At 46.7% G+C, this 25,517-nt stretch overlaps 3 protein-coding genes across 3 annotated transcripts; 1 reads left to right on the top strand and 2 right to left on the bottom strand.

The window, feature by feature from the left end:
• Positions 1-89: 89 nt before the first annotated feature.
• Positions 90-2,358, top strand: LOC116193743 (ankyrin repeat-containing protein BDA1-like). The gene is made up of 2 exons (XM_031522492.1): positions 90-807; positions 1,327-2,358. The coding sequence occupies exons 1-2, from the start codon at positions 238-240 to the stop codon at positions 2,131-2,133; spliced, it is 1,377 nt and encodes a 458-aa protein (XP_031378352.1). The 5' UTR covers positions 90-237; the 3' UTR covers positions 2,134-2,358.
• A 5,162-nt stretch (positions 2,359-7,520) lies between these two features.
• On the bottom strand, positions 7,521-9,226 carry LOC116203777. The gene is made up of 4 exons (XM_031535707.1): positions 8,794-9,226; positions 8,339-8,598; positions 7,960-8,142; positions 7,521-7,856 (listed from the first exon to the last, which is right to left on the bottom strand). The coding sequence occupies exons 1-4, from the start codon at positions 9,224-9,226 to the stop codon at positions 7,521-7,523; spliced, it is 1,212 nt and encodes a 403-aa protein (XP_031391567.1).
• Positions 9,227-18,950: 9,724 nt separating this feature from the next.
• Positions 18,951-21,725, bottom strand: LOC116203770. The gene is made up of 2 exons (XM_031535694.1): positions 19,487-21,725; positions 18,951-19,096 (listed from the first exon to the last, which is right to left on the bottom strand). Exons 1-2 carry the CDS (start codon positions 21,723-21,725, stop codon positions 18,951-18,953), a joined length of 2,385 nt encoding a protein of 794 aa, XP_031391554.1.
• Between the last annotated feature and the right edge of the window lie 3,792 nt (positions 21,726-25,517).

Below are 25,517 nucleotides of genomic sequence, written 5' to 3'. Positions count from 1 at the left end.
TTTTTGGTGTCTGCGTCAAATTCCTAGCTATTTTTTATATCTAATAAGAACGGTCAATCCAATCGTCTAACTGGAAAACCCAAACAGATTGAATGGTTGGAAATAAAAATCAACGTAGGTTGGGGCCGGACTCTCATTAAACCAAAAAAATTCTCTCGTCTTCAACATAGGAATAATTCGACATTTTGCCGGAACTGATAAGCTTAGTGCGGTCTCAATCTTTAAAGCACGGCATTGATGGAGAGGAGGCTGTACAGGGCTGCACTGGAAGGCAACGTCCCTTCACTGCTGCAGCTCCTCCGGGAAGATGAACTCGTCCTCGAACGATCCCTTGTTGGGCCCCACTCCGACACCCCTCTTCACGTTGCGGCGATGCTAGGACACTCAGAGTTTGTGAGCAAGATCCTTTCCTTGAAGCCCGAGCTCGCCTGCGAGCTCGACTCTCAGAGATCGACGCCTCTTCACCTGGCAGCAGCAAAAGGGTACGTAGACATAGTGAAAGGCCTGCTAAACGCGTGCAAGGAGGCATGCTTGGTGTCCGACAAGTATGGGAGGAACCCTCTGCAAGTTGCTGCCGTTAAAGGGAAGGTCGAGGTGCTAGAAGTATTGGTCCAGGTTGAAGCGGAGGCTGCTCGGATCGTCAATAAGAGTGGGGAGACGGTCTTGCATACGTGTGTCAAAAATAATAAGTTGGAGAGTTTGAAGGTACTGGTGGGGATGTTTGGGGGAGAGGATGAGTTCATTGATTGGAAGGACAAAGATGGAAACTCTGCTTTGCACCTTGCTGCTGCAGATGGGCAATTTGAAGTAGGTCTCTCTTAAATATTTTCCTTTACTTCAACTTCTATCAGTTAATTTAGATTTTATCGATAATAAGTCAACGATTCGTGGGAAAGTTTTTATGCTGTTCAATTTGCCCGCTAACAACGGAAAACGAATAGGAATTCACCAATTCGAGCCATCGCTATCTTCACGACAGATTTCTTTTGTCTCCCCTAAAAAATATTGGCCCTAGATTTGATACGATTGAAGCTATACTGACATGTTTTGTTGGATGGGAGGTCGGAATTCCCAAGTAAATCCCTTCCTTAGTTCACACACACACATATATATATAACTTCCACCGAACTCAGGAACTACTTGATCACAGTTCGAGAGTGATTTTCATTATACCGACCCTCTGTCTTTGCTAATAGAATTTAAAGTGCGTTTACTGGGGCAAGTCACAAGTAGGAAACCTAGATAAAAGAAGCTGAACTTTCCTCATCATAAAAGCAAAATTCATGTAGTATGTGTCTTAATTGGTTTCTCTGCTTCATTGTGCAGACAGTGGATTTCCTAACCACCCACACAAGAGCAGACATTCACTCTCGCAACCTTGAAGGTTTCATGGCTCTTGACCTGTTAGCACAAAGCACAACCGGAACCAAAGAAAAGGCAATTGCAGATAATCAGAGCATGTCAAAAGAGACTAGGATCTCACCCTCGAGCCGTGCGAGCAAGTTCCCATCAGGAGCGTACAATTGGAAAAAGCATTTCAAGAGGCAGAACAGCTGGTTGGAACGGATGCGGAACTCGCTGATGGTTGTTGCAACTCTGACTGCCACCATGGCTTTCCAGGCAGGCATGAACCCACCTGGCGGTGTGTGGCAGGACAATGCAGGGGACAACTCAACGTCGGTCCCAGTGAACAGCACCATCTCCTTCTTTGGCCTTGATGTGCCAGGAAACTCAACTATCACACACCTTGCAGGAATCACTGTAATGGGAGATTCTTATTATGGTGTGTACCTCACCTTCCTTGTATGCAACACTATCAGCTTCATTGCATCTTTGAGCATCATCCTCCTGCTTATAAGTGGACTTCCAATGCGACGGAGGTTATTCGTTGGCGTCCTGATGGTTATCATGTGGATCGTAATCACATCCATGGCACTGACTTATGCAATCTCCGTCATCTTCTTGACACCTCGGGGTCGAGATTGGTCATACTGGGTCATTTGGGTCGGTATCCTTGCATGGATGGGCTTGATGACTCTCCTTTTTGTCTTGCACATCATTCGCCTGATAGTGAAGGCCTCGCATGCGTGCATAAAAGCAGTCACCCATCGAAGGAGACGAATCATGGTTTAGTGTTCAAAATCCATGTCCTCCCCAAGTCTATACCTTTATGCAGGAGTTCCATAAATTTGGAACTTAGTGCTTGTTTAATGTGAGTTTTCAGGACTATACTTGATATTGAGTAGGCCATGACAAGGGTCCACGCGTTTATAGAATTGCGCCTAAATGGATTCCAAATACGATGTTGGCATCATATTCAAATAAACATTTCAATAAAGACGATTTTCCACATCCATACATATATAAAAGATGCCAGACATTAGGAACAGCCAGAGATGATAGTATTTGATATCTTTCCATATATTGCCTCATTTTCGTACTTTGAATTTGTAACTATCACTTGAAAAGAATGCAAAGAATGTCACCTAACACCAGTTATCTCCTGTGTCTGTTAGTTAGGATATGTATGCCTATTGGCATTCCTAATATAAATGTAGAAGATAGGATCTTCTGTCGAAGATTAAATTGTACCAGATCTAACCTAGTCACAAGATAATGACTGAACAATTAGGAGATGTATACCTATTAGCCAGCTAAGCTTGGAATGAAAAGTCATGGAAAGCAACCATTAATCAATGAAGGAAGCAAAGCTTGACAATCATTTTTCAAGCTATCTCTAGTACAGTTAATTCCAATCATGGGTCCCGAAGATCGTGCAAGAATTCTACATTCAAACATTGGCCTCCAAGTGCTGGCTTTCAGGTTCTCGGTAAGGAATTGGTTTCCATTCTTTGTGAATGTATTTTTGTTTATAACAAACTAACCAAAGGGCAGATATATGAATTTAAATCAACATAAATCAAACTTAAGTGGAACAAGGGCTCTCAACTTGAACTAGGATCACCCTGCTCGTACAATTCTCAGATACCTCGGTTCCAACAAACTCTCACAAATTAACTGCCATAAGTTCGACATATTTCACTTTCTCAACAATTAGATCATAAGGTCCAGCCTGTTTTTCCTTTTCGTGTCGTCCTAAAGTCTTGAAGTAACATTGTTGGGTCAATACTGAATCTTCAGCTCAGAATCTCGATGACCTCGTGTATTCGTTCTGGCTCAGATAAACCGAACTCTGGCAACTACCCTACCCCAAAGAACAGAATTTCTATGGATTCTTGAGAGTATAAAAGAAACGGAGCCTCAAGGAATAGTATCAGTGGTGAAGACTTTAATCAGGGCCTTACAGTCACACTTAGAATTACTGAAGACTTCCTCCTCCCTAGGAGAGTTGCTCTTAAGTCTTAAAATTTGAAAGAAAGTGTCTCCAAGGGAGAAAGCATAGAGAGGCTGATACGGAGTGCCAGAAAAAAGGGGAAAGTTTGGGCATTTATCATTCAGTTGATTTTCAGTTATGCTCATGAGCGTTTGCCATGGGTTTCAGTTCAACCTTTCTCACAGGCACATCTGCACCATGAAGATCCAAATTTAGTTCTGCATTGTAACTAATTCTCTAGGGACCTCCCAGCAAACCGACATGTTGCCTGCACTGTTGCAATAATTTTAATGTCAATCACCGAAAGAGAGGTCAGGATATTGAGTCACTCAATCTTCTATATGGATTGAGTGAGGCATCAACTTCATGTGGTTCCATCCAGACTTTGGGTGGATGTTGTTTTGCTTTCTGATCTTTTAATGTTCTTAATTTATTAGGTTCCTCGCTCTCTCTATTCTTATTGTGTATGCTTTTCCTTTGCCGTGACATGCTCTATTCTCTGATCAGGTATTCAGGTATAGCTCGAAGACCTTCAGTTTTTAGCAATCAAGCAATATTTGTGGTACGTTTAGCGATTTGTGTGTCTCGGTCTCTCGAATATTCTGCAAGTATTTGTACGCAATGAAAAGTCGGTCAAAAATTTTAAAATTCAGTAGGATGAGCATCAACTGTTTCTCCTGATAATTTATAAAGAACTACTGAGATGAAATGTACTTGTGACAAGTTCGATCATCTGCTCCGGTCCGGGTTTTGAAAACGGTGGAAGCCTTCTGAAAGAAAACACTACTCGTGTCGTTTCATCTTAACATAGCTGTGTTTAACAGCTTGTCATATGGAAATTTTTGTGCAAAGCATCTGAGATGCATTGATCATTGATACAATTGTGAGAAATATGGAATGAAAGTAACCCTTTTTAATTTGTCAAAAAAATGGCTGAACCAAATTAAAAAGGGTTACTTTCATTCCATATTTCTCACCAATGAGAATTTAATTCAATTTAATTCTCATTGATGATGAGAATTTGTCAAAAGAGAGATTGCTAAACACCAATGAGAATTAAATTCTCATCATCAGAGAATTGACAATGTCATTTGCTTCACCATTCGGACTCCTAACAACTCTAGGCAAAGAATGACCTCGTAATGCCTCAAGGTCGAGTTTTCTTCTCTCTGAATAACAGGCACTTGCAAATCTTCAATGTTTTTGCCTTTACAGGAATCAACTTAGCGAACCTACCCATTTCTTGCAAACATTACAGAAAACCCAACATGCACGCCTAGTATCATTCCCGCCACAGATTGCCCATCCGTCTCCCTCATGGCCCCATGTTCACCTTTGTGTTCTTCTTGCAAAGCCTACTAATCCTCAGACTTTGGATGAACAGCGTGCCAGATGGCCCTCGCTCTGCAGTTTTGACTCTCTGTGTCTGTAATAAAAGCACGAGGGGAGTGTATCATTATACAGATGAACGATAAGGAAAGGGAAGAACCCATCATTCATTCCCAATGCATTGATTGGACATTGTTCTCATAGTTGTTTTGAAAACATCGGTTTCCGACAATGACAGCAAGTTTATACAACAAATTACCTAGTTCCTACATAGGATAAGAATGACATTGTAATGTCTCAAGGTCGAGTTTTCTGCTCTCTGGAAGATGCGCGCTCATAAATCTTCAAATATTTTGGCCTTGCAGGAATTTACTTAGAGCACCTACCCACTTCTTGCAAATGTTACAGAAAACCCATTTTATGCGCCTAATACTGTTCCCACCACACGTTACACCTTTGTCTCCCCCATGTCTATCTTTATGCTCTTCCAAAGCCGACTCATTCTCAGACTTTGGATGAACAGCTGCCTGATGGCCCTCGCTCTGCGCTTCATGATCTCCTGTGTCTGCAATCAAATCACAGATGAGCGATAAGAAAAGAGAAGCACCTTTGTTCCTTCCTATCGCATTTTTTTGGACATTGCCCTCAAAATCGTTTTGAAAACATCGGTTTATAAAAATGAAAGCAAGTGCATATAACACATTTCTTAAGCTTCAATACATTAACACTTGCTGAAAATATTAGTTCTGATAAACTACTCTAAGAATGAATTTTCAAGCACATTGTATCAAAACAAGTTTCATCCTACCCCAGAGTTAGGTCCAGGATGGCAGCTGCTGTTATTCAAGACTGCTGACTTCACCTCCTTTGGCTTCTCAACTGTCCCAGATGACACAACCTCGAGTACTGTCGGAAGGTCGTTTATCATATTAAAAAGCTGTCTCCTGCACCATAAATTCTGACCATGACGTATGGCATAGAAAGAGAGAATAAAACTTAAATGTCCAGCATATAGAAGAAAGTCAATTTAGAAGAGTGCTCGGGCTCTTGCTCACTCTTCCACTAAACGGACCTACATTACAGAACAATACCTACTCTAACAGGAGTCCAATCCAAATCACATTCATTTCTCACATGTCATGGGACGTCCAAAGGACATAAAACTATTCCTCTATGTTCTAAACAAAAGAAGAGAATTGTTTTGGCGTGGAATTGATGTATGAAATCAAGTCTTCTCTTGGGCATTTGACTCCAATAAACATGAAAAGATGAGAACCAAACATATAGGAGAACTATTACCTATCATCCTTGCTAAACTTGAGACTTGCACTGCAGTGAGACATCACAAAAAGCAACAATGTGTCGCTGTTTGCAGCAACGTCACATAGCCATTCTTGAGACAGCATATCATCTTTGGAAACGTTAATAGCGATTGTGGGCTCTAGAAGTTTGGGTGGCAGCTCTTCTTCAGGAACTTTGACTTCCCAATGCCCGTCAGGAAACCTGTAAAGAGCTTGACCTTCCTTATCTGTAATATATGTTTGAGTAATAACGGACTGAACAAGGCGATGACATATGGAATTAAATATTAAAATTGAACATAAAGGAGCTTCAAGAACAGCCAGGATCACACTACTTGTAAAACTCCGCTACACCTGCAATCGGAAAAAGTATAATTTCATTAAAATAATCCGAATGAACAACATAACTTGTACAAGACAATTCACCATTGCCCATAGCTGATGTCTGCGCCACAACAAAATCTGGAAAATGGCTAAAATATTTCAGTAAGTTATCCCCCGTTTTAGTATCCGCAGAGTTCATAGTCTCAGCAAAATCCAATCGTATGGATTAATTTTGAAATAAGTGATAGGCATCACAGCTTTTCCATTTTTATTGGCTCTGCATTCTTGAAATAACATGGTCAGGTGATTACAGCGTCTTCCGTTCCAAATCTTGCCATCTCCGAATTCAAGAAGGGAACTTGTATAAGAAAACAGGCTTCAAGAAGCAGTCAGGACGTACCGGTGGTGAAGGCTTTGATCAAGGCAGCACGGCGGCCCTTCAAATCGTTGAAGAGTTTCACCACCTTAGAGGGCTCGCAACTCTCTGTCAGAGTTTCTCTATCGATTTCTTTTTCAAGCTTGAATTGAAAGCTTTCCGGGGAGAGAACACAGAGGGGAGAGAGGGAGGGAAAGAAAAGGAGGGAAAATTTAGAATTCATTGTTGGTTAAATTGCAGATATGCCCCTGACAGTTGCTGCCCGTTTCACTTTCTTCTACATTCTCCGTTCAACCCCTCTAGTTTGTAACCGGTCCCTTATTTGCCCTTGTAAAATGTGAATGTGGAATTTCTATGCCGTGTGTATAACTGGATTTAGAGGCCTTGAGATACGTAGCTTCATATATTTGTAATGTCGAAAACAATGCTTATCTGTGGGTAATTTACGGAATTTTCTTCAATGCTTGTTCGTGGGTAATTTACAGAATTTGTAACAAGGGGTGAAACTTCTCGAGTCCAAGTATGCTTGATTCGACATTACATTTCCAGTCGCAGTTTCCCCTAATGCAGGTATCAATTTGAGCACAGTAGGTAGTATGATTTAGTCGTGCTCTCATTTGTGTCAATTTCAACCTGCCACCAAAGTATATTCCAATTCCAAGAGGAGGTTGTTCCTCTGTATTGTTGGATGCGATTTACACTTTATTTCCGGCTCAAATCGCTTTGTTCTCATAGCATCAAGAATATATCAAGTATAAGGGTTTATGTTGTGTATGGCTACTGGAGTATCAAATGAGAAGATATCGATTGAAAGCAAATGTTCTTTTAGTGAACCAGTTTCAAATTTACGATCTCTTCACAATGAAGGAGGAGGAGCAAAGCCACTGGGTGGCTGAAGTGTGGAAACCATCCCTCGAGGACTAGCCAAGCGGGCCTGATTCGGCCAAGCCATGATGTAGATTCGGATCCCTTCTGTTCTCTCGATTGCCTGGGTCAAGACATCTCTTATGTCATTGTGATTGCAACAGTTAATGAGCCCAGAGGAGCACACGCTTGAAGGCATCACGCTTTTGCCCTCGAGCCTCGAGATCACCAGCAGGTGCCCCTTGGCATTCGCTTCTTCGTGCAGATGCCCTAACCCAGCACGCTCTGCTGCAGACCCCAATGCCACCGAGTAGATACATATGAATCCCTGTAATTAAACAGTAAGTTGATCCAGAAGTTTAGATTGATGAATGCACGCCAACAGAAAAGAATATTAGATTTTTTTGTCTATATTTTTCCTTTTCTCCAACCTCTTCGGTTCGTTTGATGTCCATACCAAAACGAGTCTCTTCTGGCCTGGGCATGATGCCTATTGAGACTTCTGCAATCCCTGGCAAGAACCATAGCCTTATTCCTTGCACTATGTGGAAGTTCGTTGGGAGGGTTTGTTGCCTACCCCAACTTATTTCCCTTGCTATTGGATTATTTTTATCCTTCACAAGAAAAACAAAAGGGCAAAATCAAGAGATGTGATGCAATTTCGCAATGGAACATGATGTTAGCTTTCTATTATTATGAGGTATAACAATATAATATTTAAGATTTGTGCCCTTTTTAAATGGTATTTTTTGTTTATTTTTCTGTCTTTAAATATTTTTAAAGAAAATAAGCGCAAGTTGACTAATTTACTGGAGTCCATAGCTGCTCCGTCTGGATGTTGACAAAGACGAGTGGGGCTCCCGAGGAGACTGCCGCAGAGAACCAAGCCATGGACCGGGCTGTAGTGGCCTCGATTGTGCTTTCTTCTACAAAAGGCGTGAATAGGATTGAGCTGATGATCGGAGATCGTGGGTCGGGCAAGTAGGTACCCAACTTCCTTTTCCAGTTGTACTTCATGCCTCTCCTGTGGAATTCCTCTCCATTCACATTCACCACTTTCCTGCTCATTTCTGCAGAGCATGATAGATTCACAATTCATCAAGCAGTTATAAAGAAAAGCCGCATAATTACGTTTTACGCCCACGAATTCAGCATCTAACCTATTTCAATCCTCGAGTTTAATTTAGATTCTGGAATGACATGCCAAAAAAGAAATTTGAAACTTTACATGGTAAAATCTTTGAGAGTGGATTGAAAGCTCTTGCCTTGCAGCTCAGTGCATTCATCCAAGTTCAATTCTCTCAAGACAGCAACATGCCTATCATCAGTTGCTGCCTGAATCGTGAACTTCCGATGAAGCATCCCTCCCTTCTCGGGCACAACCCTTGCTTTGATCTTCACCACGTTCTCCCCTCTCCTCACCTTGACCCAAATCACCTCCGATTTCCGCTGACTGGCAATCTTCCCGAGCTGAGCAGTGAACTCAGAGCGGCCCTGCGCGGGAATGAAAGACTCTCCTGCCAAATCATCATCATCCTCGCAGGCGAGGCCCTCTATGATGTCACCAGGCAGGGGCATGGTGTCATCCCATTCCTCAGGCAGCTCCTGCTTCACCTGCTTCACGCACAGCACCGTCTTCCCACCACCCATCTTTTCTCTCGGTCTCTTTCCCCTGAACACAGACCGGTATTTGTCCATGGAATCTCCGATTTACAACTTTGTTGGGGCTTATACTTCGATGCAACAGAATTCTAGGATAGTCCTAGAGATGCACGAAGAATAACTATTTTCGTTGAATACAAGGAAGGTCAATTTTTCTCTTTGGATCTTCACGTCCTGTTGTTAATTCTTAGTTAAGGTTCTTTGAGACATTTGTTCGAGATTTCTCTGTTTAAGGTTGTATTTTATTAAGGTAATGCCAATTAAGCCGGCCGATCAAAATTAAGTAGGTACAGCTTCAGTCTAATTGAAAACAGAATATACTTCAACCACATGAAAGTTAAGATAATATCTGTCTTTATTCAGATGTGACTTCTATGGACAGTTTATTCATTTTGGTCCTGTGCGCACCCGAATTTCGTCTCGTCGTGGTACGCATGCGCGTGCCTAAATGCAACGCGGCTTGGGAGTGTCCACCTTCCCGGGGACGCACGACAGACGCACGTGAGAAGGAGTCGCCACTTGCCATTTTACGACCCGAAGGTCGAGGGCCGGCAAGTTACCCGGGTCTAGGGGTATGGGATACACCTAGTATGTTAAGGCAATGGTCTGTACGGAACCGAAAATTCCGACTTCGGGGGTTCTATTACGTGTGGGCCTATATCCCACACGCCCTTTCGGTACTCTAACTTGCTAGGCTTGCCATTTTATTTATTTACTGCATGATTAAGTTTCGCTCATCTTACGCGTTTTGACACCGTAAATTCGAAGAAACACTCTGACCATCTACTCTCCGACCGGGATTTTACATGAATATATGTATAATATAAAACCTTACATTGTTCTCTCAAATAAATAAAGACAAGCTATAATGACTAAATCCCGGTCGGTTCGCATTTGGCCATGATTTCACTCATGCTCACCGTATAATTTGGAAAAGACCGAAAATTAAATTAAATGCGCACTCGGTGTATGGGGGTATTGGATCCCGTGATCGACGGTTATGGGCGTTGGACCCAGTGTGAATCGAGTCCTAAAGGATCGGGCCCGATCCGCATAACAATCAAGTGCAAAAGATGTAACAAGCAAGCTCAACTAAACAATCAATGGGGTTTTATTATCGCCGAATTTACGTGAATTAACTGATTATTAACCGGGGTATATTGGCATACAAATCCTACCTTAAAACAAACAAAAGGGTGATGGATAGGGTATGTAGCATTCAACATTATTTAAACGGACCCAACAGACGTGATGTCCATAGTCAAGTCTCGAATGTGTGGGTTGTTTTTAGATTATTCTATATCCTGACAATATGGCTTTTACAAATTAAGAGTGTTTTTCACCTAAAAAACCAAAACCTAACCCTCTATTTGACTATTTGACCATGTTTGATTAAGCCGAGTTTGAGATTAATCCGTTTTCCCATGTTTTAACCTGTTCTAAACACAAACTTACACTAGGATTATGGCAGGACAAGAACCGGTAATCATACCCTTGAATCGGTAAATATGTGTGTGCATGAAAATCAAGATTACGCTGTACGTATCTCGGTGCTTTAGAAATTGTGAATTTTGAAAAGGGCATGACTAACAGTTCTTGGACTGTCGACGCGATTACAAATTATTAATTAATTCGTGCAATCCATTTAAAGAAATCAAGTGATTTAATTTAGCCAAATTTAACGTCCCGATTACCCCGTATGTAGAATTTTAGGTTAATTAGAAACTTGCCGAATACTTTAGTCTACGGATTTCGAGCCGTCGAGATGGCCATTAGTTGACCGCCTGATAAACACTAATTTCCGATATGCTCACATAATTACAAAATTGAAATATTTAAATGGGGCACATGCATTGTCGGTGGATGATCCAAGTAGAAAAGGCCAGGATATTTTAGAAAATGTACAGGGGACTGAATTAAACGATTTTAAAAGAGCAGGGACTGATTTGAAAATTCTAAAAAATTGGGGACTGATCTGAAAATTCTAAAAGATTGGGGACTGATTTGAAAATTCTAAAAAATGGGGACTGTGTAAAAAATTACTGAAAGTGTCCTTGGGCCTATTTGAAATGAATTTGAAAATTGGGACTGATCTGAAAATAAAAAAAAATTGCCCCAGGACTAAACTGAAACAACTTGGAAAGTTTTTTTGGGATGTTTGAAAAATTCTGGGAATTCCAGGACTGATTGGGAGATAGTAAAATGACTGGGACTGGATTGAAAAGAAATTGTGAAGTTCGGGGCAGACCTGAAAAGGGTGAAAAATGGCCCAGGGACTAAACTGAAACAACTTGGAAAGTCTTTTGGGACGCTTGAGAAATTCTGGAAAATCCAAGGACTGATTGAAAAATAATAAAATGCCCGGGACTTGGTTGAAAATAAATTTTAGGGTTCGGGGCAGATCTGAAAAAAAATAAAATGAGTCCTCTGGACAGAAATGTAACAAAATGGAAAGTTCATAAAATCGAGTTCGGGACAAATCCGATCACCCACGCGACCCAAGAACACTCAATTCACATTATATCCAATTAAGCAAGCAATAATATTCAGGAAATGAGCCCTAATTATGCCACTAAGTTGAGAATTTACCTAGTTCGGAAAGTTGAAGGGCTTCTCTGTAAAAATAAAAAAAATCGCCGGATGAATCGGACCAAATCGGATCGGACCGGATCGGATCGGACCGGATCGCCTGAAGGAAAACCGCCCGGAAGAGCGCTGGGCCGGACTGGGGAGCCTTGGGCCAGAATGGGCCGAGCCTGCAAAGGAAGATAAATGGGCCGAGGCCCGTTAGCTGAAGGGCGGCCGGGATCGGGAGGAAAGCGGCGGCGACGGGCTGGGGCCGGCGGTTCTCGCCCCCTGGACGCCTCGACGACGGCCGGAATGGACGTGGGGGATAGCTCTGGGTGCCGCCGATGCTTCGCCGTGGTCGATCGGGACCTCACCGGCGCTTAATCAGTCGGAATCGGGGGGAAAAGGTTACGGTTTTCCGGCGGAAGCTCCGAAACTCCGATTTCAAAATCCGCCAAATCGAGAGCCAATTTTCTGATTTCGTTTGCTGGGTCATGTCCCTCCCCACCCGAATTGTATTTCTGTCCATTTAATTGCGATTCCATTCCCTTTTCCGTTAAGATTTCGGCCGATTTGGCCGAAAATCGCGAAAATCGCGATTTGGGCGTTCTGGGCCAGCGGGAATCGCGAGCAGCCGGCGAGAGCTGCCCGGCCTGCCCGAACTGCCCGAATCGCTCTTTTTTTTTTCTTTTTTACTTTTTTTTTTTCAAATTAGGGCCGGCGGGTCACGGGCAGCCGGTCAACGCTGCCCGGCCTTGCCCAGCCCTGCCCGAGATTTTTTCTTTTCTTTCCTTCTTTCTTTTTTTTTCTTTCCTCTTTCTTATTTATTTATTTATTATTATTATTATTAATTAATTAATTAATTATTTTTTTTTAAAAAAAAAGGTGATAAATAGAAAAATGACAATTTTACCCCCCCTGGAGCCGATGGACCGAAATTGGGTGCTGACAGCTTGCCCCTCTTTGGTTGCGTGCTCGGATAGAGGATGCAGCCAAAGACTATGAGAAGCACCTCGTTTGATCCTAGCGATCGTCTGGCCTGTTGCAAAATAGTACAAACCATAAATTAGTAAATGTAGACGCATACTTGAAGGACATTAAATGCAGACACGAAGTCTGAAAAGCAGTATATGCGGACACGAAATCCGGAAAGCAGTAAATGAGGACACGAAGTCCGAAAAGCAGTAAATGATGACACAAAGTCCGGAATGCAGTGGACACGGACACGAAGTTTGGAATGCAATGAATGTGGATACGAAGTCCAAAATGCAATAGATGCGGACGCGAAGTCCAAAATGCAGTGAATGCGGACACGAAGTCCGGAAAGCAGTAAATGAGGACACGAAGTCCGGAATGCAGTAGACTCGGACACGAAGTCCGGAATGCAATGAATGTGGACACAAAGTCCAAAAAGCAGTAAATGAGGACACGAAGTCCGGAATGCAGTAAGAGGCGGACACGAAGTCCGAAAAGCAGTAAAGATGGACACGAAGTCCTGGACGCAATCCGAAAAGCAGTAAAGATGGACACGAAGTCCTGGACGCGAAGTCCGAAAAGCAGTAAAGATGGACACGAAGTCCTGGACGCGAAGTCCGAAAAGCGGTAAAGATGGACACGAAGTCCTGGACGCGAAGTCCGAAAAGCGGTAAATGTGGACACGAAGTCCTGGACGCGAAGTCCGAAAAGCAGTAAAGATGGACACGAAGTCCTGGACGCGAAGTCCGAAAAGCAGTAAATGTGGACACGAAGTCCTGGACGCGAAGTCCGAAAAGCGGTAAGGATGGACACGAAGTCCTGGACGCGAAGTCCGAAAAGCGGTAAGGATGGACACGAAGTCCTGGACGCGAAGTCCGAAAAGCGGTAAGGATGGACACGAAGTCCTGGACGCGAAGTCCGAAAAGCGGTAAGGATGGACACGAAGTCCTGGACGCGAAGTCCGAAAAGCGGTAAATGTGGACACGAAGTCCTGGACGCGAAGTCCGAAAAGCGGTAAAGATGGACACGAAGTCCTGGACGCGAAGTCCGAAAAGCGGTAAATGTGGACACGAAGTCCTGGACGCGAAGTCCGAAAAGCGGTAAATGTGGACACGAAGTCCTGGACGCGAAGTCCGAAAAGCGGTAAAGATGGACCCGAAGTCCTGGACGCGAAGTCCGAAAAGCGGTAAAGATGGACACGAAGTCCTGGACGCGAAGTCCGAAAAGCAGTAAATGTGGACACGAAGTCCTGGACGCGAAGTCCGAAAAGCAGTAAAGGTGGACACGAAGTCCTGGACGCGAAGTCCGAAAAGCGATAAAGATGGACACGAAGTCCTGGACGCGAAGTCCGAAAAGCAGTAAATGTGGACACGAAGTCCAAAATGCAGTAGATGCGGACACGATGTCCGGAAAACAGTAAATAAAGACACGAAGTCCAAAGAACGGTGAATGCGAGAGTAAGAATCACTGTTATGAGGTAGCGTAGGGCTATGTGTTCGGAGTTAAGCCGGTATTGTGTTGAAATAATGCAGTGATAACTGCGCCCTGTCGCTGGTCGTGCGCCCATGGGTTTGTCTGGCGGAGTTGACGTGTGCTCCTTTTTGGGTCCTCCACCCGAATAGGGACTGCGACCTGTCGAACGAGATAGACATACGCCCGCTCGGGGAGACGCCTCCCGGGATCTGTACACTCAGACCTGTATGCAGGAAAACGATAACCAACGATCGTTGTCAGTCGGGCAGAACTTGCTGAAATTGCGATATGTAAAGAAATCTATGTAATGATATTCCGGGAATTTAGATTCAGTGGTGGTTCGAGGGGTGACCGCGTCCCCGAGTATGACATGTATTTGACTTGAAGGAATGGCCTTTGCAAGACGGGCATGACCCGCAGAGTTTTTTTTGCATGAAGGTAAAAGGAAGGATCTTTAGGAATCCTCTAAATCAAGGATACGACGATTCGAACTCATTTCGAGGCATGTCTTGAACCCGTAGAGTCGAAGAGAGTTTGCTTGCGTTGAAAACCGCTAAACCACTACTTGTCATAGCTCCACACGAGGTATCGCAGCTCTTTCGTGGTTGAACCGACAATTTCCCCTAATTTTTGCCCAGGCCGCAAAATGCGCGACGACCTGACGGGGTATTTTATTTTGACTTTTCTCTCATGAATGCTCTCCTTTTGCTACGACCGCCCAAGATAGGGTCCGATCGCACCTCTCGGTTCCTTTAACTTTTGCTTAGACCGCCCTTTGTGGGTTTTCAGCCTAGCAATGATATAATTCATGCTCTCTTTTTGCCACGGCTCCCCTTTGCGGGATTTTAAGTCGTGCCCCTCATTCCCTAATTTTTGCCTAGGCCGCCTCGAGGAGGTTTTCAACCTAGCGGGAAAATTATTCTTTTTCTCTCAGAGATGTTCTTATATGGAAGGATTGGATGGAGATGGCATAAATGCTGATAACAGAAGATACGCTGAAGTAAAACGGGCGCGAAGCCTGAAGAATACGGAAGAAGGCAAGTGTTGGAAGTGTGAGTTGTAGCTGCGGGGACATGCAACGGCTGTAGAACGACGAAGCACCCAATCAGGGATAGTACTTCTTAAGGGCATCGGCGTTGACTGGGAGCGCATTTTCAGTCCCGTCCATGTCGCTTAAGATAATTGCCCCTCCGGAGAAGACTTCCTTGACGACAAAAGGCCCGTCGTACTTGTATGCGAACTTGCCCCGAGAATTAGGTGTAATATGTAAGACTTTCCGCAAGACGAGGTCACCGGGTTTGAACTCGCGGCGGCGGACTCTCGCATTGAACGCTCGGGCCATCTCTGTTGGTAGCATTGGCCGTGACAGAGTGCCGTTAGCCGCTTCTCGTCAATGAGATTGAGTTGTTCACAACGTTGCTTCGCCCATTCTGCTTCTTCAAGTTCGGTCTCGGCGAGGACCCTCATAGAAGGAATCTCCACTTCGATTGGGAGGACGGCGCCGTAGACCAAAGAATACGGGGTTGCCCCGGTTGAAGAGCGGATAGATGTTCGGTATGCCAAGAGCGCGAAAGGAAGCATCTCGTGCCAATCTTTGTAAGTGACCGTCATTTTCTCGATGATCTTCTTGATATTTTTGTTTGCAGCCTCCACTGCACCGTTCATTTGGGGACGGTATGGAGTGGAGTTGCGGTGATGCACTTTGAATCGCTCACAAAGCTCGTCAATGACCCTGTTGTTCAGGTTCTTGGCATTGTCGGTGATGATCGTCTCGGGAACTCCGTATCGGGCGATGATGTCACGCTTGAGAAAACGTGCCACGGCATTTGCTGTGACTGAAGCAAGCGTTACGGCCTCGATCCACTTGGTAAAATAGTCTATCACCACCAAAATGAATTGGTGTCCGTTGGATGCTTTGGGGTTGATAGGACCGATCACGTCGATACCCCACATTGAAAAGGGCCATGGGGCTGCCATCGGGCGCAACTCGTTAGGCGGTGCTTTGATCTGGTCGGCATACACTTGGCACAAGTGGCAGTGCTTGACGTGTTTGACGCAATCGGCTTCCATGGTGGACCAAAAGTAACCCAAACGCATGAGTTTCTTGGCAAGCATAAGCCCGCTCATGTGGGGTCCGCAGCTCCCTTCGTGTATCTCTCCCATGAGACGTTGTGCCTCGACTTCATCAACACACCGGAGTAGTGTGGCGTCGAAAGAACGACGATAGAGAGTTTCTCCACTCAGGAAATAATGTGCTGCGAGTCGCCGAAGTGTTTTTCGATCACGACGGTTAGCGAATGTAGGGTATTGACCGATTTGCAAGAAATGCTTAATGTCTTCGTACCATGGCTGCTCATCGGTCGCCTCGATTGCGTCGCAGTGAGCAGGGCCTTTGGCGATCTCGATCTCGAGTGGTTCAAGGAGGTTTTCTTTCGTGATGCTCACTATGGAAGCGAGCGTCGCAAGTGCATCTGCAAATTGGTTCTTGATGCGAGGTGTGTATGTGAATGAGATTTTCTCGAAGTTCTCCGCTAACTCCTCAAGATACTCGTGATATGGCACTAGCTTTTCGTCCTTCGTCTTCCATTGCCCCAGAGTCTGGAAGATCGTAAGCATAAAATCTCCGAACACTTCTAGCTCCTTCACCTTGAAGTCAATCGCCGCTTGCAGGCCAAGGATGCATGCCTCGTATTCAGCCACGTTGTTGGTGCAGGAAAAATCGACTTTTGCTGCAATCGGATAATAACGTCCGTCGGGGGATATCAGCACTGCGCCGATACCAGAACCGGTGGAATTCACTGCGCCGTCGAAATACATCTTCCATGCGAATTTGTTCTCCTCACTATCCACTTGGAGAATCCCTTCGTCCGGAAAATTAGAGTTGATTGGCGTATCGTCTTCGATTGGGAACTCCGCTAAGTGATCTGCAATTGCCTGCCCCTTAACCGATGTACGGGGCACATATTCAATGTCATATTCTGTCAGTTGACATCGCCACTTTGAAATGTTCTTCATGGAAGATGGATTATCAAGCAAGTACTTCAGGGGATCCGCCTTTGACAATAAGCGGATAGTGTGGTAGAGCGTGTATTGTCGAAGTCTCTGCATAACCCACACTAGCGCGCAACATATCTTCTCAATCTCCGGGTAGTTAGACTCCCCTTCGGTAAACTTCTTGCTCAAATAATAAATGGCGTGTTCTGTACGCGTGGACTCGTCTTCCTGCCCTAACATGCATCCTAGGGATTGCCGACGCACTGTCAAGTAAAGGATCAGCGGACGATCTGGTGTCGGCGGAACTAGCACTGGTGGCTGAGCCAAATATGCCTTGATAGTATCGAAGGCCTTCTGACATTCCTCGTCCCACTCAATTGCCGCATTTTTACGAAGCAGACGAAAGAGTGGTTGACATTTGTCTGTCAGGTTTGCGATAAATCTTGCAATGTAATTCAGCCGTCCCAAGAAACCTTGTACTTCGCGGGCCGTCGATGGCGGACGTAGCTCCCTGATTGCCTTCACCTTGTCCGGGTCAACCTCAATGCCTCGCTCACTGACCACAAATCCTAACAGTTTCCCTGACTTAGCGCCGAATGTGCACTTCGTCGGGTTGAGTCTGAGCTTGTACCTCTTGAGGCGGTCAAAAAGGCGTTTTAAATTAACCAGGTGGTCCTCTCCTTCTTTGGATTTGGCAATCATGTCGTCAACGTAGACCTCGATCTCTTTGTGCATCATGTCGTGGAATAGCGTGACCATCGCCCTCTGATATGTTGCCCCGGCGTTTTTGAGGCCGAAGGGCATGACTCGGTAATAGAAAGTGCCCCACATTGTGCTGAACGTCGTCTTGATCTTGTCTTCTTCGGCCATCCGAATCTGGTTATATCCGGAGAAGCCATCCATGAAGGAGAACAACGTGTGGCGTGCTGTGTTGTCGACTAAAACGTCAATGTGAGGTAGGGGGAAGTTACCTTTGGGACTGGCTTTGTTGAGGTCTCTGTAGTCGACGCAGACTCTAACTCTTCCATCCTTCTTCTCCACGGGCACGATATTCGCTACCCATTCAGAATAATTGCAAACCTCCAGGAACCCTGCGTTGATCTGTTTAATAATCTCCTCTTTGATGCGGAGGAGAAGGCCGGCACGTTGCCGCCGTAAGTGCTGTCGCTTGGGTGGAAACCTCTCTGTATCAAGCGGTAGGAAGTGCTTGACTATCGACGGATCTAAGCCCGGCATGTCGGCGTAGGACCAAGCAAAGACCTCTTGGTAGTCGGTTAAAAATTCTATCATCCTGGCTCGTTGTGTAGGGTCGAGACCTGTCCCGATCTTTAGGATGCGAGGTTCTTCTTCGGTACCCACATTGATCTCCTCTGTCGGCTCCACGGAAGTGAGTTGGCGGTTCTCAAGGCGGCGCAAACTCTCTTCTATCTCGGGCACTCGACCATCCTCGTCGAGTCCTTCCCCGAAGTATATGGGTCGGGACTCTTCAAGGAGTTCCTCGGATGGGTTCGAATCGACGCGTCGAAGACTCAGATTCGAGTGGAGCCTGGCGATTTAAATAAATTGTCTTAGAAACTTTAAAGTGCTGCGAATAAGTGAGAGAGAAAGAGAAAGTAGACACGAGAATTCTGAAAAATGCATGTAGGGATTTTATTAATGATGAGGGCGCAATGCCATAACAAGAATCCCTCTTCCGTCGTGTGGCTTATGGCTATGCTGACACGCGGAGAATATCAAAACATAGATGGCCTTACACATCGGCGATTACAACCGAGTAACGCGGGACTAAGGTCCAGTTGTTGAGTTTCTCATTTTCCTGCGCGAGGCGGATGTAAGCCCCTGGAGTTGTCTCCTCGGTGACGGCGCATATGTTTGGCAGGTCAACAGGCTCGCTGTCTGAATCCGAGGAGAGACCGTCAAGTGTACCTCCGACGATGTGTGGAGGCCCAGGAAAAAAGTAGGAGAGCGGCTGAACCGGGATGCCCCTGTTGATCTTCCCATAGCGTGCAGCGAGACGGTGAAGGTGCTTGCCCCTGCGGGCCTCAATAATCTCGTGACAGGAAGGGTGAAAACCGAGTCCCCTCCTGTTCTTGTACTCTTCGACCTCGATGGGGCGGTTGATCCCCTGCCCATGTGCTCCGAGTCCGGTGCCGGGGATGTAATTGTGGCGCAGCAAAACCTTCCCCACCATACGGTCAGCGCGAGTTGGACCAATCTCTCCGTAGTCTCGAATGACGGAGATGGTTTCAAATGAATGGAAGGGGAGGTTTTGATCGTCCCCGATACTGATGTAGGGAACAGTTGTCTCCTTGTAAATGGCGTAGTCCTCCTCACCCTTGATCGTGATAAGTCGATCTTCTGCGATGAATTTGATCCTTTGGTGTAGGGACGAAGGAACGGCGCCAGCTGCATGGATCCACGGTCTCCCGAGCAACAAGCTGAAAGCATTCGGAATGTCTAGGACTTGGAACGTAACAGCGAATGAGCAGGGACCCACCTCGATCACCAGGTCGATCTCTCCATTTACTTCCCTCCGCGAGCCGTCGAAGGCTCGAACCGCAGTTTTGCTCGGACAGATGCGGTTAAAGTCCACGTTCATCTGCTTCAGCGTGGAAACCGGACAAACATTGAGTGCCAAGCCATTGTCGATCATGACTCGACCGATGATAAAGTTATTGCACTTGCAGACAATGTGTAGTGCCCGCGAGTGTGCCCACCCTTCTGAGGGAAGTTCATCATCTGAAAATGAAATGTTGTTGGAGAAGATCGAACTGATAGTCTCCTCAATCCGCTCCGGAGCCGTCTCTTTGGGGATCTGCGCTGCTGTCAGGACCTTCAGAAGCGCTTCACGATGTGGCTCTGAACCTAAGAGGAGGGCGAGTAGTGAAATGTGGGCTGGAGATTTGCCCATTTGTTCAACGACCTTGTATTCGCTTGCCTTGATAATCTTCATGAAGGCCTCAGCTTCTTCTTCAGTCACCTTCTTCTGGGGAATGGACGAAGCTTCCGGGGCGACTCCGGGCACTGTCAGGGCTTTCCCTTTGTTTGCAGCCTTCGGATTTTCATAGACTCGACCCGCGCGCGTCACGCCCATGACGCTAAATTGACTCTCGAGGTTCCCAACACTTCCCTCGTAGGTCCACGGGACCTTGCTGTCTTGATATGGCTCTCGTGCGGGGACTTCTATCACGAATGGGGTGGGCGTGGCATCGAACCCTGCGTACCCTACACCAGCTTCTACAGGAACATATTCGATCACAAACGGGGCAGGTGCCTCCTGTCCGGTCTCGTACTCCCCTATAGCGCAAACACCGATCATGTTAATGCTGGGTCCCGAGCTCGACCCGTGATCGGGAAGAGGATTTGATTGCACGTTCAGGGGTTTGACGGCGTTGAACGTGAGTTGCTTGTCATCAATCAACTGTTGGATCCTCTCCCGTAGTTTCCAACAATTGTCAGTGGTGTGACCGGGCGCGCCCTGATGGTACTCGCAGCGCCGACTCTGATCTTGGATGGTTGGGTCAAAATCAGGGTTAGGTGCTATCGATCGGATCTTGTTACCCGCGAGGAGTTGCCGGTATATGTAGGAGAGCGGAGCCGGCAGAGGTGTGAACTGTTTACGCCGCGTTTGTGTTGCGATGCCCTGTTGGTCCTGCGGAGCCGGAGCCCGTTGCACCGGCTGAGGAGTTCTCGAAGCCGGGGGCCTACTTTGTTGAATCGTAGGAGGAGCAGGGGCATAATTATGGGCGTATTGCTGCGGGACCGACGACGGAAAGGAAGCCGGCGGAGCAGAATAGTAAGCTTGCTGTGTTGGGGGTTGTTGTTGATAATGCACCGAAGGTGGGGCATACGCTTGAGTGGCCGGTGGTGCGGGCGTGTAGCTTATGGAATATTGCTGGGGAGCCTGGTGCCCTGAGTTGACAGCGTTGACGGACGTGTCTTTCCCTCTCCTGTTTCCCGCTGTCCTAGTGGCGGCCCTTTTCGAGGACTCTTCCTCCTTTTTCTCGACCGGACCTTCTATCTTGCCGAGCTTAATGCCGATGTCGAGCTTCTTTCCGGCGTCGATAAGGTTAGAGAATGAAGACGTGTGGGCCAACAAGTGCAAGTAGTAGGCCCCTTTAAGAGTGGAGTGGAATAATTGGATCTGCTGTGCCTCACTGATCGGAGGGACGTGCTTCGCCGCTCTAGCTCGCCACTTCACTGCATAGGCCTCGAAGCCCTGGTCCTCGGTCATCTCCATCGTGCTGAGCTCCAGCAGAGTCGGGGGCGTCTCCGCACAGTACCTGTACTGGTCGATGAATTTGCTTGAGAGGTCTGCCCACGTGGGGATATCTGCAGCTTTTAGTGACATGTACCAATCCAGAGCCGCTCCTGCCAAACTATCCTGGAACGTATGGATGACAAACTCTTCGTAGTCCCAGTACTGCAGGATTTTTCCCCGGTAGTGATGGAGATGGTGACGAGGGTCGGTCGTGCCGTAGTATCTCTGGAATTCAGGCACCTTAATCTTTGGGGGTAGCTGCATGCTTGGGAAAAGACTCCAATCGCCGTCGCCGGCATCGAGGCGGGAGCCGCCTGATTGTAGGGCTCGGATATTCTCTTCCAACTTCTTCAATCTCTATTCCTATTCAGTCTCCGTTTCCGGGAGAAAATTTGTGGGTGGAGCTCTAGGGGCCGCGTGGTTCGGCGTGCCCGGTTCAGAGTAGGCTATATTTATGGGAGGTGGAGCTTGGTAAGAAAGGCCGATATGGGGTTGTGGAGCTTGGTACGGGGGAGGTTCAGCAGTGTGAGCAGGAGCCTGGGCAGTTGTAGGCAGGAATATGATCGGCGGTGGGACAGCGGAAGTCGGAGCTGGGACCGACGCAGAGACCGGAACCGGGACTGATGTGGAGATCGGTGGAGGTATGAGCGTAGGTGGTTCCAACATCGTCGCTGAAGCAGGTGGTACTGGAAGATTGTTAACCGGATGGGCCGCCGGTGCGTTCACTATCGTTGGGGCAGACGTATCTCCATTATCGGGGATCAAGGTCGGCTGGGCCCATGGGCTTGGATCGACCGCTGGCCCGTACCCAGGAGGTGGGGTGAAGCTCGAAGAAGCGCGATTTGGGCCTTTGAGTAGGGCCATGAGCTCGGCCATATTGGTGGCCATGGTGGCAGCCAGTTGATTGACCGTGCTCTCAAGTACTGCAATACGTGCACGATCATCAGTTGCGGAAGATGGCTGCCCTCCTGAATATGCCGGGTGTGGGCCCGAAGATACAAGTGGCTGAAGATGAGTCGGGGAAGCTCCCCGATGTGCTGGTGGCACGCCTGCAGGCGACACGGGTGGTGGTGGCGCATGCATAGTCGGTGCTTGAGAATGAATTGGGGCGATAGGCGTATCTTCCTCAAAGACAGCTAATTGATTTTCTTCTGCCATTCTTTGCTGAAAACGAGTGGGATATCGATGAGGTGCCGCCAGTTGTTAACACCTAAATTCCATAAGTGCGTGAGTAAAGATTCTGTTTAAAATGAATAAGGTATTGAATAAAAGAGGAGATGCATGAAATGCATGAAATTTGAAAACTAATGCTGTCATTTGTATTGACTCCGAACGATCCAAAATACAATGCAAATTTTTAAAAGAAATAGTCCTAAATCGATCTTCCACCACTCCCGGGAACCAAGTAACCATCGCCGTGGAAAGCCCTAGTTCGAGGGTCTAGCGGGGGTGTCTATCCTAGGGTGTATATGGACCCCCGCGGGCCCTTTTCCTAGACCTCTCCAAAGCGGCGTTTACTCGTGCCAATTCCTGATCGCACCTCTGTAGCTCGGCACGGGTCTGGGCGAGCTCTCTCTGTAGTTGGCGCTGATCAACAAGCTGCTCGTCCTTCTCTGCGACTTCTCGACGAAGATGATCTCTTTCAGCTCTGAGATGAGTAAGCTCGGTTTGGATGGACATATTTGGAGTGGGAGTTGCGCCGGGTGACCTGCCATCTTCGACTCGCGGAGAGTTGACGAGATCCTCGTGTGCTGCTGGACCCCATCGGTAGAAGCGAATGATGTATTCTTCTGTAGCCTGGAAATCCCGCTCATCAAGGGTCGGATGCTCGGGGAAGTATGGACGCTCGGTAATCACAGTTCGCCACGCATCCAGGACCTGTTCAATGTTACTTTGGCGATCTGCGGGTGTCTGATCCTCCCGCCAAGTATGTTCAAATCTAGTTCGCGCCGTATCCTCGGGGACCGTCTGTAAGCCACCGAACTGCCTCACTACTCGCGCCGGAAAATAAGTGGTGGACCCCGCATGACTCATGAGTGGGACTCCATAAAAATCAGGACACCTAAGGGCCATGGGTCCGGGTGGCATCCACGCGGCACGCCACTTGAAGCCCCTAGGTGCTATTTCACGAAAAATTTTGATCCACTCAGAGACCTTGCGTTCTTCCACACGCAGGAGGGGTAGCAATTGAGAAATAATTGACTCCGGACCATTAAAATACATAATCGAGCGCAACAGACGCAGAGGGTTTGCGTGACTCTGAAGCCAAATTTGTAAAAGTATAGGGGATCCTCTTATCCTTCGGTCGCATGTTCTCAAGACGCGGTCGAGGGACCGGATGGTCTTAGCCACGAGGGCTACCTCATAACCACGCCCTCCGACCACTTGGAGGACAACACTGGCCAAGGCAGCATCGATGAGACTATAGGAACGAGGGAATAAGAGGGTTCCAAAGATTAGCAATAGAACAGCATGACATAAATCCTTTCGAAGAAAATCCCCCCGGACCCTATGCGCTCGTGACTTAATAAAAAATAGGAGTTTCTCGATTACAATCTCCGTGCTGCCGGAGTATGCGAGTTCAGCATTCAAACGAGTCGTGGGAACCCCGAGTAGGCGTGAGACTAGGGTTGGTCGGGTGGTGTGGAAGTTGGGCTCTACGATGTCGTGGACAACTGCGGTTCGATCGATGAGTGTCCGGTACTCCTCAATGGTTGGCGTGAGCTCGGTACCCTGTATGTCGAAGACGGCACGACTTGGATTCCAGAATGCGATGGCGGCTTCGAGGAAATTCCAATCAACTTGCCGAGTAGCCAGCAAAGGGATATCCCCTATGAACGCAGAGATGTAACGGCGGTCGACTGGGCGTAATGCTCCCCATATACGAGTAATCTCCTCGAGCGGTGGTGTGACTCTGTCGAGGCGCGGGCAGGAGACCGAGCGTGACATCCCTTACCAAGATGAAAGGAAGATCGATTTAAGACTAGTCAATACAAATGACACCCTAATTTTGAAATTGGATGATGCATGTATGCATGAAATAAAAATGCCCATGGCTTAATGAATATTATACATCGCACATCTCTCTCAAGAACAGAAGGAAAAAAAATTCAAATTGGCGCGTAGGCCGACTCAAGGACTGTTGTTGAAGTCAGGTTGGAGGATGGCGTGGAGCTCCTGCAGAATGCATGGTTTCGGCACTACAGGGACCGTGCTACGTAAGGATGGGGGCTCCCGACTCAAGGGTGTCAATTCCTTGAAATCGAGCGGGGATCTTTGGGGGCCTAATCGACGGTCCAACCGTGCGACGTACCCTTACTCGGAACCCCTATCTAACCTGTGTTTCCTAAAATCGGTCGTGGGACGCGACCCGTAGGTACCTAGAAGCTAGTATGATTATGCAATGCGTGTGCGGGAAATAAAAAATGCATAAAGTAAATAAGCGAAAAATTACAGAAAGCGATAAATAAACAAGCAAACAAAGCAAGCGGAAACGAGCCCGAACCCTCTAAGTGGTCCCCAGTGGAGTCGCCAAGCTGTGCGCACCCGAATTTCGTCTCGTCGGGGTACGCATGCGCGTGCCTAAATGCAACGCGGCTTGGGAGTGTCCACCTTCCCGGGGACGCGCGACAGACGCACGTGAGAAGGAGTCGCCACTTGCCATTTTACGACCCGAAGGTCGAGGGCCGGCAAGTTACCCGGGTCTAGGGGTATGGGATACACCTAGTATGTTAAGGCAATGGTCTGTACGGAACCGGAAATTCCGACTTCGGGGGTTCTATTACGTGTGGGCCTATATCCCACACGCCCTTTCGGTACTCTAACTTGCTAGGCTTGCCATTTTATTTATTTACTGCATTATTAAGTTTCGCTCATCTTACGCGTTTTGACACCGTAAATTCGAAGAAACACTCTGACCATCTACTCTCCGACCGGGATTTTACATGAATATATGTATAATATAAAACCTTACATTGTTCTCTCAAATAAATAAAGACAAGCTATAATGACTAAATCCTGGTCGGTTCGCATTTGGCCATGATTTCACTCATGCTC

This window comes from Punica granatum, chromosome 1, assembly GCF_007655135.1.
Source record: "Punica granatum isolate Tunisia-2019 chromosome 1, ASM765513v2, whole genome shotgun sequence".
Taxonomy (NCBI): Eukaryota; Viridiplantae; Streptophyta; class Magnoliopsida; order Myrtales; family Lythraceae; genus Punica; species Punica granatum.
This window is presented reverse-complemented; position numbering and strand designations above follow the sequence as displayed.

Coding starts and splice junctions, on each gene's coding strand:
- LOC116203777 (XM_031535707.1), bottom strand. CDS start 9,226: ATGGACAAATACCGGTCTGTGTTCAGGGGAAAGAGACCGAGAGAAAAG. Junction 8,599..8,793: donor TGAATGCACTGAGCTGCAAG/GCAAGAGCTTTC, acceptor CATGCTCTGCAG/AAATGAGCAGGAAAGTGGTG. Junction 7,857..7,959: donor ACATCAAACGAACCGAAGAG/GTTGGAGAAAAG, acceptor GTTTAATTACAG/GGATTCATATGTATCTACTC.
- LOC116203770 (XM_031535694.1), bottom strand. CDS start 21,725: ATGCAGCTACCCCCAAAGATTAAGGTGCCTGAATTCCAGAGATACTAC. Junction 19,097..19,486: donor GACAACTGTTCCCTACATCA/GTATCGGGGACG, acceptor CCTCGGATTCAG/ACAGCGAGCCTGTTGACCTG.
- LOC116193743 (XM_031522492.1), top strand. CDS start 238: ATGGAGAGGAGGCTGTACAGGGCTGCACTGGAAGGCAACGTCCCTTCA. Junction 808..1,326: donor CTGCAGATGGGCAATTTGAA/GTAGGTCTCTCT, acceptor TTCATTGTGCAG/ACAGTGGATTTCCTAACCAC.